At 34.7% G+C, this 14,284-nt stretch overlaps 1 protein-coding gene across 1 annotated transcript in view; it reads right to left on the bottom strand.

Annotated features, from left to right (window-relative positions):
- Positions 1-14,284, bottom strand: part of LOC142328352 (adenylate cyclase type 10-like) — a 60,143-nt gene that overhangs the window by 19,273 nt on the left and 26,586 nt on the right. The window contains exons 7-8 of the mRNA XM_075372059.1: positions 12,296-12,382; positions 8,570-8,652 (exon numbers count right to left, since the gene is read on the bottom strand). Coding sequence (XP_075228174.1) covers positions 8,570-8,652; positions 12,296-12,382 — 170 coding nt within the window. The remainder of the gene's footprint in view (positions 1-8,569; positions 8,653-12,295; positions 12,383-14,284) is intronic.

The following is a 14,284-nucleotide window of genomic DNA, read 5'->3' as shown; positions in this document are numbered from 1 at the left end:
TCGGACGCCTCCCATCGAATATCTGCCTCCTCGACCAACGCAACGTAGTCGGCATAACCGACGACTGTTGCACCGGTAGAAAGGGGAACACGAACACACCATCATACATTATATTCCAGAGGGTTGACCCGAGAATTGACCCCTGGGGGAACTCCCTTATTCACGTCCCGTTCCAGCAATCCATCATGAAGCTCATCATCCTTCTTTTTTAAATAAGCAGAGATGATCCTCACAAGATATTGAGGAACACCGAGAGTCCTCAATGCACTGATAATCGCAGTGTGTTTAATGCAGAACGTGATTCTTACGTCCAAAGTCACAAGCACGCACATCTTGCCTTTTTATGGTCTCCAGCAAGCCGCCATAATCCTTTCTGCCATCCACGCATCATAGAAACCGCATCCAACGCAGATCTGCCTGTTCTGAAACCCCGTATTATCGGTCATGGATTCCACTTGTTTCTTCGATCGCGCAAGATAGCCGCTGAAGTAACAATCTTTCCAAAATCTTGGCAAACTTATCAATCATTGACAGTGGACGAAAAGAGGCAGGAAGCGCCAAGTCCCTGCCCGGCTTCGGTATCAGTACTAAGCGTTGACGCCTCCACCTTCCTGGAAATACACCTTCCTCCAGGCACGCATTACATGCATTCAAAAACGCCGCAGGATCAGCACGAATTGCCAAATTAATAAGTGCATTTGGCAAAAGGTCAGGTCCCGGTGTTCTATCAGTTGAGAATCGACTCACTGCCGCATCAAGATCCCCAGCAGTAAACAGTGGTATCATTGCCATCTCAGCCACCTCATTCGCAAGCACCTCGCCTTCAGCTGGAAAGAGCCCCTCCACTATATTTGCAATCTCTCCGGGCTCACATCGGAATTCTGAGCGAGTGCTCTTCTAACCAGTAATTGATATGGTTTACCCCAAGGATTATCTTCCAATTCAGCGATAAAACGCCTCCAGCACTCTTTCTTCGATTCCGCTAACAGCCGAGCAAGCTCCTTCTTTACTTTATATAATGCAGAATTTGCTGCCCTTGCCGAGTAAAGATAGGATTCTCGTCGCCGTCCGCCTAGCCCTGAGACATTTCCTTCTTTTTACTGCATCTCAGCCGTCCACCAATAAACAGGTGGACGGCCACCTGTAGGTACCAATGTACCTACGAGGAAGCACTTGGTCGCACGCACGTGTCAACAAGTCGACCAAGCGCGTAGACTTCTCCGCAGTGGGAGCCTCACTCACCGCCCGAAGATCCAGCCTCTCGGTAAAAGTTACATGGGTTCAGTTTCCCAGCACTCCAGCCCTTACTGCAGGTCGTCCGCCTCCATTTAGCCTGTGAATAGTTACGGTAACGTTATCGCTTGGTGATCGCTTCCCGTGTATCCTTTATAAACTTTCCAATCTCGAATCTTTGCGACCAAAGTTGTGGAGGCAATCAAACCTGAAATCTCTCTTTTGAATGTATAAACATCCTCACAATTTAAGCACATCATGTCTAACTCTGCAATAGTCTCCGTCGACAGCCTCCCGCGCAGATCCGTTCTAGCCGATCCCCATATCGTTGACCATGCGTTGCAGTTCCCTGCCAACAACGCCAGTCAGTTGGCTGCGAGATTCCTCGAAAGTGAGGTTAAAGCTTCCTTGTACTGCTCGGTAGAGTAGGACTGATAAGTAGGGAGGACAGTCATCTGATTTTTTGCACAAAACTTTCGAATTGACAAAGCTGTGTGTGCGGGCGCATTGTCGTGGAGAAGGAACCATGAGTTGTCTCGCCACAACTCTGGTCTTTTTTTACAGATTTTTCACATAACCGATATAAAACGCTTTGATAGTACGTACGGTTCACCGTTTCACCTTAAGGCAAGAATTAAAAATGCAGAATTCCATTTAAATCGAAAATCAGAGAGCATCACTTTGAGATTGGATCGAGCTGACGTACTTTCTTGGAGCGTGGAGATTCTTTTCCGATCCACTGTGATGATTGAACTTTCCATTTCGATGTCGTGGCCGTAAACCCAGCTTTCGTCTCCCGTTGTGATCCCGCATGAATTTTTCATCGTCATCGGCTTGTTCAATGTTTTTTCTGTTGTTCGGTCATCAAACAAGAAACAAACTTTGCTGCAACTCGATGCATGTTCAGTTTTTCAGTCAAAATGTCATTGCGTGATCAGATTGAGATGCTAACCTATTCTGCAAGTTCTCTGACAGACGATCGGCGATTTGCACGCACCAGATCATTGATTTTCTGAACATGGGTGTCATCAGTTGAAGTTGAAGGCCTTCCTGGTCAAGGATCATCTTTGATTGACTGATGACCACTTATAAATCGTGAAAATAATTCATAACATTGCGTGCGATCCACAGCATCTTCTCCGTAAGCTTGTTTAAAAGTTGAAAGATTTCTGTGTAAGTTTTCCCCAGTTTTATGCAAGATTTTACGTTGTATCGTTGCTCCGAAAATCGCAAATTACAAAAATCGCTACTAACATTTAAAAACGTTGCACTCAAATAACAATAACACGAAAACTAAACGAGATATAAACATTCCAAGAATAAGTTGCAGAGGAAGTTATGCGGAACACAATGCTGCCAGCCGCACTACACTAGAAATCTTCATTGGCGCATAATTAAAATGTTCGGTTATTTTCTGAACAAGCTATGACCAATTAAACGGCCAGTCCATATTTTTTCTCATCCTCAATAAAATATTTTCCTTAACATTCTGTACTCCACTGATTAAAGTAGAAAACTTGTATTTATAATAATTTTTAAATTTAAAATCAATATTTTAAATAGCCTCTTAACTAAACTAAAGTTTCTTAAATTCTACTAACATAAACTACCTAGTACAGAATATTGAGATTTAAGATATTCCTTAATTTTATCATAATTCTTTTGCAGGATAATTGTGCGTTGTGCACTTCTAAATTTTGTTAGTAGTGTGTATTGGATTGCTATTAACTGTATTTATGTGTAATTTTATGAGACCAAAATTTTTTTAGAATTATTTATTATATTATTAGATATAAATTCTCTAATATTACTATTTCAATTTAGTTACCCTTGTTTATTTCGATACTGACATCTAGATAATTTAATGTTCTATCATTATCTATTTCAAATGTGAATTTTAAATTTTCAATAAAAGAATTTAATTTGTTTAATATTGTTAGATGTTCATATTTACCCACCAGGTTATATATAATGAAAATATCATCAGTATACAGTGTCTGTATTAAAACATTATGTTTATGAGTTATGCCATATACTAATTTACTCTGAAGATCCTGAAAATATATTTCTGACATGATTGCTAATAGTGGAAATCCCATGGGTAAGATATTTTTTGTATATCTTCTTTTTTTTAAATTTAAATAGTTTTGTTGACATATTTTTTTTATAATAGTGATGATACTTCAATAAATGTTGGATCTTCTAGGGTACTTTATTTTTTTATTGTTTCTATAGTACAGTCTATTGTTATGCTACGATAAATGTTGTCATAACTATCCATTCTAGTGTCTTTGTTTACATTTAAACTTTTTAATTTATTTACTAACCATTTTTTATGTTACGTATATTAGATAAATTAATTTTTTATTATATATCACGTAAATTCATTCAAAATCGAACAAAGGTCTCATTGGAATGTTTATAAATTAAACTTTTGGTGGTCCAGTTAACTTAAGAGTAATTGATTCAGAAAGATACAATCTAGAATGGTATTTTAAAATTATTATTATTTTTGAAAATTAGTCTGAATTGTTTTATTTCAAACTTTTAGAAATTTGTTAGTTGGTTCATTAACTTATATGTATTAATATATTGTTTCAGGTTATTTTTCAATAATAAATGGTGTATCTGAAATATTAAATTGTTTGTATTTAATTTTTCTCTTAAGTAATATAAACCATTTATCAATAAAAAACATATGTAAAGTATCTATACAAGAATATCATTAAAAGCATTACTAAAGTTTACAATAAAGAAATATTTAAACCAGTTTACAAACCTAATAACCACATAATAAAATGTTTAAAAAACAAAAATAGTAATAATAAAATAATCTGTGTGTAATTAAGAATTAAATGTAATAGTTGTTTGTGATGGTGTATTTATATAGGACAAACGAATCTTTTAAAACTAGTTTTCTTGAATATTATAGAAATTATAAAAATAATAAATTAGGTTTATCTAATATACCAAGTCATCTAAATATACTATTTCTGATATTCACACAAATTTATAAATATTGGAAATTAATCAAAATGACCCTCCTCTATGAATCATGAGACCTTGCTGTTGGTGAGGGGGCTTGAGCGCTCAGGGATACAGAGTAGCTGGACCGAAGGTGCAACCATATCGGAGAGGTATCTGTTGAGAGCCAGACTAAGGAATGATTCCTGAAAGAGGGCAGCAGCTCTTTCAGTAGTTGTTAGGGGCGTGAGTCAGAATGACTTAAACGGCCATTTCAACATCACTCAGTCCTCTGAGTACTGCGCAGCTGAAAGCAATGGAAAACTACAGCTGCTTTTTTTCAAAGAAAATGTGGCTCTCTGCATTTTCATATAGCAATGATGGAGGCGCCTTCCTTGGTAAAATATTCCGGAGGTTAACTAGTCCCCCGTTCGGATCTCCGGGTGGGGACTACTAAGGAAGGGGTCACCAGAAAATTAAAAAATAACATTTTACGAGTCGGAGTGTGGAATGTTAGAAGTTTAAAAAAGGTTGGTAGGCTAGAAAATTTAAAAAGGGAAATGGATAGGATAAATGTGGATGTAGTAGGAATTAGTGAGGTTCAGTGGGAAGAGGAAGGCGACTTTTGGTCAGGTGATTTTAGAATAATTAACTCAGCTTCAAATAATGGGCAGGCAGGAGTAGGTTTCATAATGAACAAGAAGATAGGGAAGAGAGTAGAGTATTTCAAAATGCATAGCGATAGAATCATTGTAATAAGGATAAAATCAAAACCTAAACCAACAACGATTGTTAACGTCTATATGCCTACAAGCGCCCATGATGATGATGAGGTAGAGTGTGTATACGAAGAGATTGATGAAGCAATTAAACACGTAAAAGGAGATGAAAATTTAATAATAGTTGGAGATTGGAATGCAAGCATTGGAAAAGGCAATGAAGGAAATATAGTGGGTGAATACGGGCTGGGCAAAAGGAATGAAAGAGGGGACCGACTTATAGAGTTTTGCACGAAGTATAATTTAGTAATTGCCAACACCCAATTTAAAAATCATAATAGAAGAATATACACTTGAAAAAAGCCAGGCGATACTGCAAGGTATCAGATAGATTATATCATGGTTAAGCAAAGATTTAGAAATCAACTCGTTGACTGCAAAACTTACCCTAGAGCAGACATTGATAGCGACCATAATTTGGTGATAATGAAATGTAGATTGGGGTTCAAAAACCTGAAGAAAAGGTGTCAGATGAATCTGTGGAATTTAGAGAAGAGGAGGTAAAGAAGATTTTTGAGGAGGACATCGCAAGAGGTCTGAGTAAAAAAGATAAGGTAGAAAATGTAGAAGAAGAATGGGAGAATGTTAAAAAGGAAATTCTTAAATCAGCAGAAGCAAACTTAGGCGGAATAAAGAGAACTGGTAGAAACCTTGGGTTTCAGACGATATATTGCAGCTGATGGATGAACGTAGAAAATATAAGAATGCTAGTGATGAAGAAAGTAAAAGGAACTATCGGCAATTAAGAAATGCTATAAACAGGAAGTGCAAACTGGGAAAGAAGAGTGGATTAAAGAAAAGTGTTCAGAAGTGGAAAGAGAAATGAACAATGGTAAAATAGACGGAGCATACAGGAAAGTTAAGGAAAATTTTGGGGTACATAAATTAAAATCTAATAATGTGTTAAACAAAGATGGTACACCAATATATAATACGAAAGGTAAAGTCGATAGATGGGTGGAATATATTGAAGAGTTATACGGAGGAAATGAATTAGAAAATGGTGTTATAGAGGAAGAAGAGGAAGTTGAGGAGGATGAAATGGGAGAAACAATACTGAGATCTGAATTTAAGAGAGCATTAAAAGATTTAAATGGCAGAAAGGCTCCTGGAATAGACGGAATACCTGTAGAATTACTGCGCAGTGCGGGTGAGGAAGCGATTGATAGATTATACAAACTGGTGTGTAATATTTATGAAAAAGGGGAATTTCCGTCAGACTTCAAAAAAGTGTTAGTCATGATACCAAAGAAAGCAGGGGCAGAGATAAATGTGAAGAATACAGAACAATTAGTTTAACTAGTCATGCATCAAAAATCTTAATTAGAATTCTATACAGAAGAATTGAGAGGAGATTGGAAGTGTTAGGAGAAGACCAATTTGGTTTCAGGAAAAGTATAGGGACAAGGGAAGCAATTTTAGACCTCAGATTAATAGTAGAAGGAAGATTAAAGAAAAACAAACCAACATACTTGGCGTTTATAGACCTAGAAAAGGCATTCGATAACGTAGACTGGAATAAAATGTTACGCATTTTAAAAAAATTAGGGTTCAAATGCAGAGATAGAAGAACAATTGCTAACATGTACAGGAACCAAACAGCAACAGTCATAATTGAAGAACATAAGAAAGAAGCCGTAATAAGAAAGGGAGTTCGACAAGGATGTTCCCTATCTCCGTTACTTTTTAATCTTTACATGGAACTAGCAGTTAATGATGTTAAAGAACAATTCAGATTCGGAGTAACAGTACAAGGTGAAAAGATGAAGATGCTATGATTTGCTGATGATATAGTAATTCTAGCCGAGAATAAAAAGGATTTAGAAGAAACAATGAACGGCATAGATGAAGTCCTACGCAAGAACTATCACATGAAAATAAACAAGAACAAAACAAAAGTAATGAAATGTAGTAGAAATAACAAAGATGGACCACTGAATGTGAAAATAGGAGGAGAAACAATTATGGAGGTAGAAGAATTTTGTTATTTGGGAAGTGGAATTACTAAAGATGGACGAAGCAGGAGCGATATAAAATGCCGAATAGCACAAGCGAAATGAGCCTTCAGTAAGAAATATAATTTGTTTACATCAAAAATTAATTTAAATGTCAGGAAAAGATTTTTGAAAGTGTATGTTTGGAGTGTCGCTTTATATGGAAGTGAAACTTGGACAATCGGAGTATCTGAGAAGAAAAGATTAGAAGCTTTTGAAATGCGGTGCTATAGGAGAATGTTAAAAATCAGATGGGTGGATAAAGTGACAAATGAAGAGGTATTGCAGCAAATAGATGAAGAAAGAAGCATTTGGAAAAATATAGTTAAAAGAAGAGACAGACTTATAGGCCACATACTAATGCATCCTGGAATAGTCGCCTTAATATTGGAAGGACAGGTAGAAAGAAAAAATTGTGTAGGCAGGCCACGTATGTGGCCTGTTTTACAATATGTAAAACAAATTGTTAGGGATGTAGGATGTAGAGGGTATACTGAAATGAAACGACTAGCACTAGATAGGGAATCTTGGAGAGCTGCATCAAACCAGTCAAATGACTGAAGACAAAAAAAAAAAAATTAAACATATTAAAAAAAATATTACCCATATATTATCTGGGTATATAAAAAAACCACAATTTCAATTTGATAAACCACCAGACTGTGTGTAAGGGAGATATTCTTATAAAAAACAGCAACAGATAGTAGCACTCATGTGTAAATTTTATATTACATTACTGTCATTACACTATGGTTTTATTTTATTTACATAAACCATGGTACATGATTTTATTTGGTAAGAAAAATCTTATATACTGTACTAGGTGATTTATATATTGTAATTTATTTATTGTGATTTTTATATTTTAATTTACAATATAATTTTACATTACAGAGGAATAATATGAATCTTAAAAAGATTAATTTCAATAGAATAATAATAACAAACTAAAGTTATCTCACATAAATAAAAAATTCAGAGTAAGACATAATTTTATACTTCTAAGTTTGTGAAAATTTGTTTATGTTCACTTTCTGCTTAATTTATAGGTTTAACCCCAGAGGTAAATCCATATATCAGAATTAATCAAGCATTGAAAGCATTAGCATTGTTAACATTTTTTTCAATACAGAACATAATATTTTAGGAACTGAAATTACCAACTCATGTTAAACAATCTTATTTATTTTATTAATTCCTAATTTGTGCACTGCAATCTGTTCAACTAGTGAGCAATAAGTAAACCACCCCATCCCCCCAAGATTATGAGTATGATCTGAATGACATGTTAATGATGTGTAGCCTTGTATAGGCTAACCATCGCTGAGATGTATGGTTAATTGAACTCCAATCACCAAAGTACACCAGTAATTCACTGTATATTATTCAAATTCATATAAAAGTAACTTACTAGGATTTGAAACACAAAACCATCAACTTCAACAATCAGCTGTTAAACAAATGATTTGCGATGAGTTTACCACTAGACCAGTCTGGTGGGCATCTTGTTAATGACAACTATCTTAATTATAATTTTTATTGCTAAAATAAATCCATTAATTTATACAAAATAACTTTATAGTTAATTTAATAATTTACCTGTGCAACCACAGGAGGAATAAGGTAAGGTCTTAGGAAAGGACCAAGCTGTCGTTGTGCGGCAGTTCTAACTTCTGGTCTAACTGAAAATATACTGATAATCAGATAAAAAATAAACAAGAATTATTGTCATATTCAAGACAGTATATACAGAATCCTAATGGAACAGTGTACTTCTATGTAAACTCTAGACTACAGAAGAAAAAGTTTACAGTGGTAAGGAGTATATAAAACAACAGTTTTTTTTTGTTGAGTTGTCTAGAAGTTCACTGGAATGGTACTATTTTCTTTTTTTTGCACTGCACTAATATTTATACTTAAGTATATTTATAACATTCTACGTATTCAGTTTCTCTGTTGCATATGTTTCAGTCTTTGTCTTCCAATAATCTTTACCTTCTCTAAATGTACTTCTATCAAAATTAATTAAATTAACTAAATCTGGATATCTCTTATATATTCTACAACCTTGTTCATCTCTTTACAAGATTCTACCACAAATTTATTTCCATTTTCAAACCCTTTTATTTGAAATTATATCAACCTATCTAATTTTCAACATCCCCCTGTAACAATACATTTCAAAAGTCCCTACGTCTGCCAAATGATCTATGTAGTGTTACTAGCGCTTTGAAGCTCATTCATCTAGTGAAAATAATGAAAAAATTCATATAAACAAGGGTCTGAAAATGTCCATTAGCGAATTAAGGATAGCAAAAGATTTCGCCTTGATTCCTGGAAAGGGTGAAATAATAAAACCATACTGAAATTTGGTTATGAAATCATAACCAAAATTAAGTGGTAATCTTGATGGTTTTTGACCTGACAGATCGAATAAAACAGATTCCAGAACCACATCTACAGTAGTTTTCATTATATCCGGCGTAAAACAAGACCATTTATTATCCAAAAACACGTTTTTTTAAAGTTTCAATACATAACTTTATTAAATTACTAATAAATGCGTAAAATTTATTCATAACTTGTAGAAAATTTAATTATGAGGAGATTGATGTAAAATAGCCCAATAAAAAACAGATACAAGTTCAAGAAATTTGAGTTTATTATTGACACCGTATGAAAACAAAGGGATTACACATACAAGGCATGTTTGCTTTTATATAAAGTGCAATGATATTAAAAAAAAAAAATGTGTGTATTAAATTAAAAAGTAAAATTCAGAAGATATAGAATTAACGAAGGTTATATAACAATGGGCAGAAGTCAATCCACAAACGACAATACGATTATTTTCCAACACCGATTTAGCGTTAGTATTTGGCTGGTCTACTTTAAAATCAGCTAGCTAGCTACTTGGACGTTCATTCCCCCAGGACGTCTAAATTCAGAGATTTACTTAGAACTCCTTAAGGAACAATTGCCGCTGTTATTGGTTGATGTTCCATTAGCATCAACATACCACAAGTACTTTCAGCTGGATGGTACGTCACCCCATCTCTCTCGTTACGTGTCCGCATACTTGAATGACCAAGTTCCAGAGTGATGGATTAAACGCGGCAAGCCGGATTCCTAGCCACCAAAATCACCTGATGTAACACAGTTAGATTTTGCCTGTGAGATTGGATAAAAAGTATTGTGTACAAGAGAAAAGTTCATACGCGTCATAAGAATTGGTTACTCGTATTACAGGTGCCGTCGCACAAATTAAGAAAATCGTGCAGAATTGCGAAGAGCAACGCTAGCAGTGCGAAGGCATGCAGTCAATTACATTTAAGTAAAGGACAGATTTTTGAAAATTTACTGTAAACTTTATTAAATGTATCAATTCATTTTCTGTAGTTTATAACATTTAAAAATTTTTATACGGAAAATATTTTTAGTTTTAAAAGTTTTCAGTTTTATATGTTAAATTTTGTTATTATAAACGTAAAAAAAAACTTTTAGATAACAAATGTTTTTTACGTCGGATTTTATAGAAACTATTGAAGATATGGTTCTGGATCCTGTTCTAGAATTTCAGTATAGTTTTATTTCAGTCTTTGCCCAGGAATCAGACCGAAATTTATTTATCTAGCCGTAACTCGCTAACGGAGCGTTTCCGGACCCATGTTTCTATGAACTTTTCTCATTATTTTCGTTAATAGAGGTAATATTTCATACTAGCAGACTTCCATCTTTCTATCCTTGATTGTGCTAGTCAATTTTTGATATCTGCATTACTTCATCTATTCTTTGTGTAATTCTACTACCTAATACTTCTTTCATCGATCTTAATACTTTATTCGTTATCATCATTCTTTATATTATTTAATTACCTCTGTTTTAATTTGATTTATCTTCAAACACTACGAGTAATTTCTCTCCTAGCTTAAATTTATTCTATGATACCAAACAATTTTTTTATTATGCATTGCTAAAAAAATTAATACTTTTTTTCAATGTGTAGTTAAATAAAAATTTAATTTCCATATACTGACAATTCCAAATATTCTGATGAAATTCTAATAAATGTACTTACTAGGCTCTATAAGTAAACATAATTTTTCTAAATTTGTTTAATTTCTTAAAAACTAAAACGGTTTCACTATTCACAATTAAGTAAAACAGCCCTTGTAAAAAAACACAAACATACTATAACCCCAATTTTTTATTTCAAAACCTAAACTTTACCTCATTTTTCCTTACATTAACACCATAATTTCTTTTTGACTAATCTAATCAGTAACTGTAAGTCTTTTAGTATGTATTGCCAGTTTATTCTCACATTTAAAACGATGAATTACAAAAAAAATAAATTATAATAGGAATTTAAAATATTTTAAACCCCTATATTACCCCCTGTTAAATAACTTAAGAGTATACTACAGAAAATCGTAATTTTCCTACTAAGTTAGAATGATGTATTTACAATTTATTCACACCAGCAGCTACTAAAAGTTAGAGTCCAATTATGGTTATTTTGATTTATTTTTGTTGAGAAAAAAAATATTTGAAGTGAATGAAAAATGCTAAGCCCAACCAGAATTCAAACCTTGAACATTCAAAATGAAAGGCAGAGATGCTGCCATTCTCTATCACAAAAATAAGCATATTTAAATAGCACAGAATTTCACTTTTATCCTAAAAGTTATATTGAATGCATTCATAACTAATGAAATTATGCTAAATTAACTGTTTTTGCCATATTGCACAGTTTTTCAGATACTTTGTAGGCTTTCACCCGTTGTCAAATAAAAAAATTTCTTACCTAGCATATAATTTAAAAATATATTCTATAATTCTGAAAAATAAAAAACATCTCATATAAGGTTAACTAGAAAAAGTGAGGAATGAAGTGGTTTCCGATCTTAAACCAAATATACTGCTGCAGATCATTATTCTAAATCCATTGAAATGTAAATGATATCACTACAAATGGCAACTTCATTCTAGAACAGGAACTAGCTATACAATGAAGGATAGATAAAGCAACTTAATTGGTGTTTCTTGTACCTTGGACACTTTTTAGGTGTCACAGTCATAATAAATGGTATTATAGTTTTAAAAACAACAAATTGGTGTTTTATTTTCTGTTATGAAACAATGCAATATTTACTTCATTTTAACTCAGTACGAAAAATAATAATACTTGTATTAAATAATTTTAACCAGATATCCTGCAATTGACCAGTAAATACAATTACAACTAAAAAGTCATTACTGTTCAAATTAATTTTTAAAATAAGATTTCACTATTTAAAAATAATTATTAAAAATATATAATACCAGTTTCAAATTTAGCAGAATTTAAATCTGTGAAAGATTCCACTTGCTTAAACCTCTGAATTTGGTATCTATACTTCTTTTCAAGATCTGAAAGTTAAAAATTTCCAAAATTATAGGAATTTTCTGTTTCTGCTGTTATTACTGACAATTTATGATTAAAGAAAAAAAGGTTGCTTAATTCTGTATTTACCTAGAGCAGAAAATTAAGAGAACTCCAAAATATAAGTGTTGAATCACAAAAGTTTGTTATAGATTTATAATTTAATTAGTACTGGGTAATTATGAATGTTATTGTTTGCCTGCAGACACATATTTATATATCTGTATATACATAGATCACAGTCATAAGAAGTATTAAGATGAATTTGTAAAATAATAAACTAATTCATCTTTTTATTTTGTTAGCTGAAGGCACGTTTAGCAAACCTTTTGCCCTTTAGATAATAGAGTTAAAAAATACTGAGTGCAGGTTCAGATCATTGTGTTTACTCCACTCTAGAACCTGGGAAAATTTATCTGAACCAAACTCCTAGCAGCCCACACACACTGGGTGTGTGGAGTTCACCGCCTATGCGGTGGGATCAATCTTAACCCCCCTCCCCCCCCCCCCTGAGGGGAGAAGATCCCGCCTCGTAGCGTGTCTGGTTGCTACACCACCCCCTCCATTCCATGCGATGGGACCCACTAATAACTCACTCCCTCACACAAGGTGTTGCTGGATGTCATGACATCAGTATGTCCCTGTCAATTATAATTTCAGTTTTCTTAGCTGACAGTTGCAGCCCCTGCATCTGAAGCCATGACTTGATCTTCTAAATGGTCATCGTAGCTATCCCCACAACCTTCTCCAGCTTCTTCGCTGTCATTACTTCTGGCAGCCACTCCTGCTGAAAGAAATTGTCGTACACCACATCCCACAAGATGGGCCCCAAGATTGACCCCTGCGGCACCCCACGTTGCATGGGCATAACGATCTCCTCCTCCTGCTCAGACGTGATACTCAAGTTCCTTCCACTGAGGTACAACTTCATCATCCTTAACAAATATGGTGAAATGCCTCCCTCCTCCAACTGCAACAATATGGCCTCCCATCTCACCACATTGACTTTATTAGTGATATCCAGGAAAATGAACAGTGGAATCTTCCTCACATTCCTAGACCCCCTGGCTGTCGCTTCCACCACCTCACTTTTTTAACAGCATCCACTGCCTCAGCAGTGGATGCTGTTAAGCATAAGCATTACATAAGCACACCAGGGTGCTAATGTACCAACCGGGTTGGTCTAGTGGTTAACGCGTCTTCCCAAATCAGCTGATTTGGAAGTCTAGAGTTACAGCGTTCAAGTCCTAGTAAAGCCAGTTATTTTTACATGGATTTGAATACTAGATCGTGGATACCGGTGTTCTTTGGTGGTTGGGTTTCAATTAACCACACATCTCAGGAATGGTCGAACTGAGAATGTACAAGACTACACCTCATTTACACTCATGCATATCATCCTCATTCATCCTCTGAAGAATTATCTAAACGGTAGTTACCGGAGGCTAAACAGGAAAAAGAAAAAAAGGGTGCTAATGTAGTCCAGGTTGAGTTAGGTGAGGTTGTAGAGAGACAGAGCCTTGATGTTGTCCTTCTGCAGCACCTGTACATAATTAGGGATGATCTTCATAGCTGGAGAAAGTTTTGTATAGGGCATACCTGTATGTCTGCTATTCTGTGCAGGAAATCGCTTGATAGTGTCTTTATACGGCAGGTTTCTTGCGCGCATCATGTTGGGTCAGACTTCCCATTCGCGGGCAGAGCCTTACAGTTGTTAGTTCATATTTCCAATACAGGGATCCCACTGAGGAACATTTAGCGAAATGGCCGCTTACGTCAATATGGTTGACGGACGAAGGGCATTTTCAGGTACAAATATTGACATTACCATTGGTAGGGAAATCCCTGGCAGGATCCTTGACTGGTCGTGGTAATAGACGACTGTTCTA

This window comes from Lycorma delicatula, chromosome 7 (genome assembly GCF_047948215.1).
Source record: "Lycorma delicatula isolate Av1 chromosome 7, ASM4794821v1, whole genome shotgun sequence".
NCBI lineage: Eukaryota > Metazoa > Arthropoda > Insecta > Hemiptera > Fulgoridae > Lycorma > Lycorma delicatula.
Note: the sequence above shows the minus strand (reverse complement) of the source record. Positions and strands in the feature narration are given on the sequence as shown.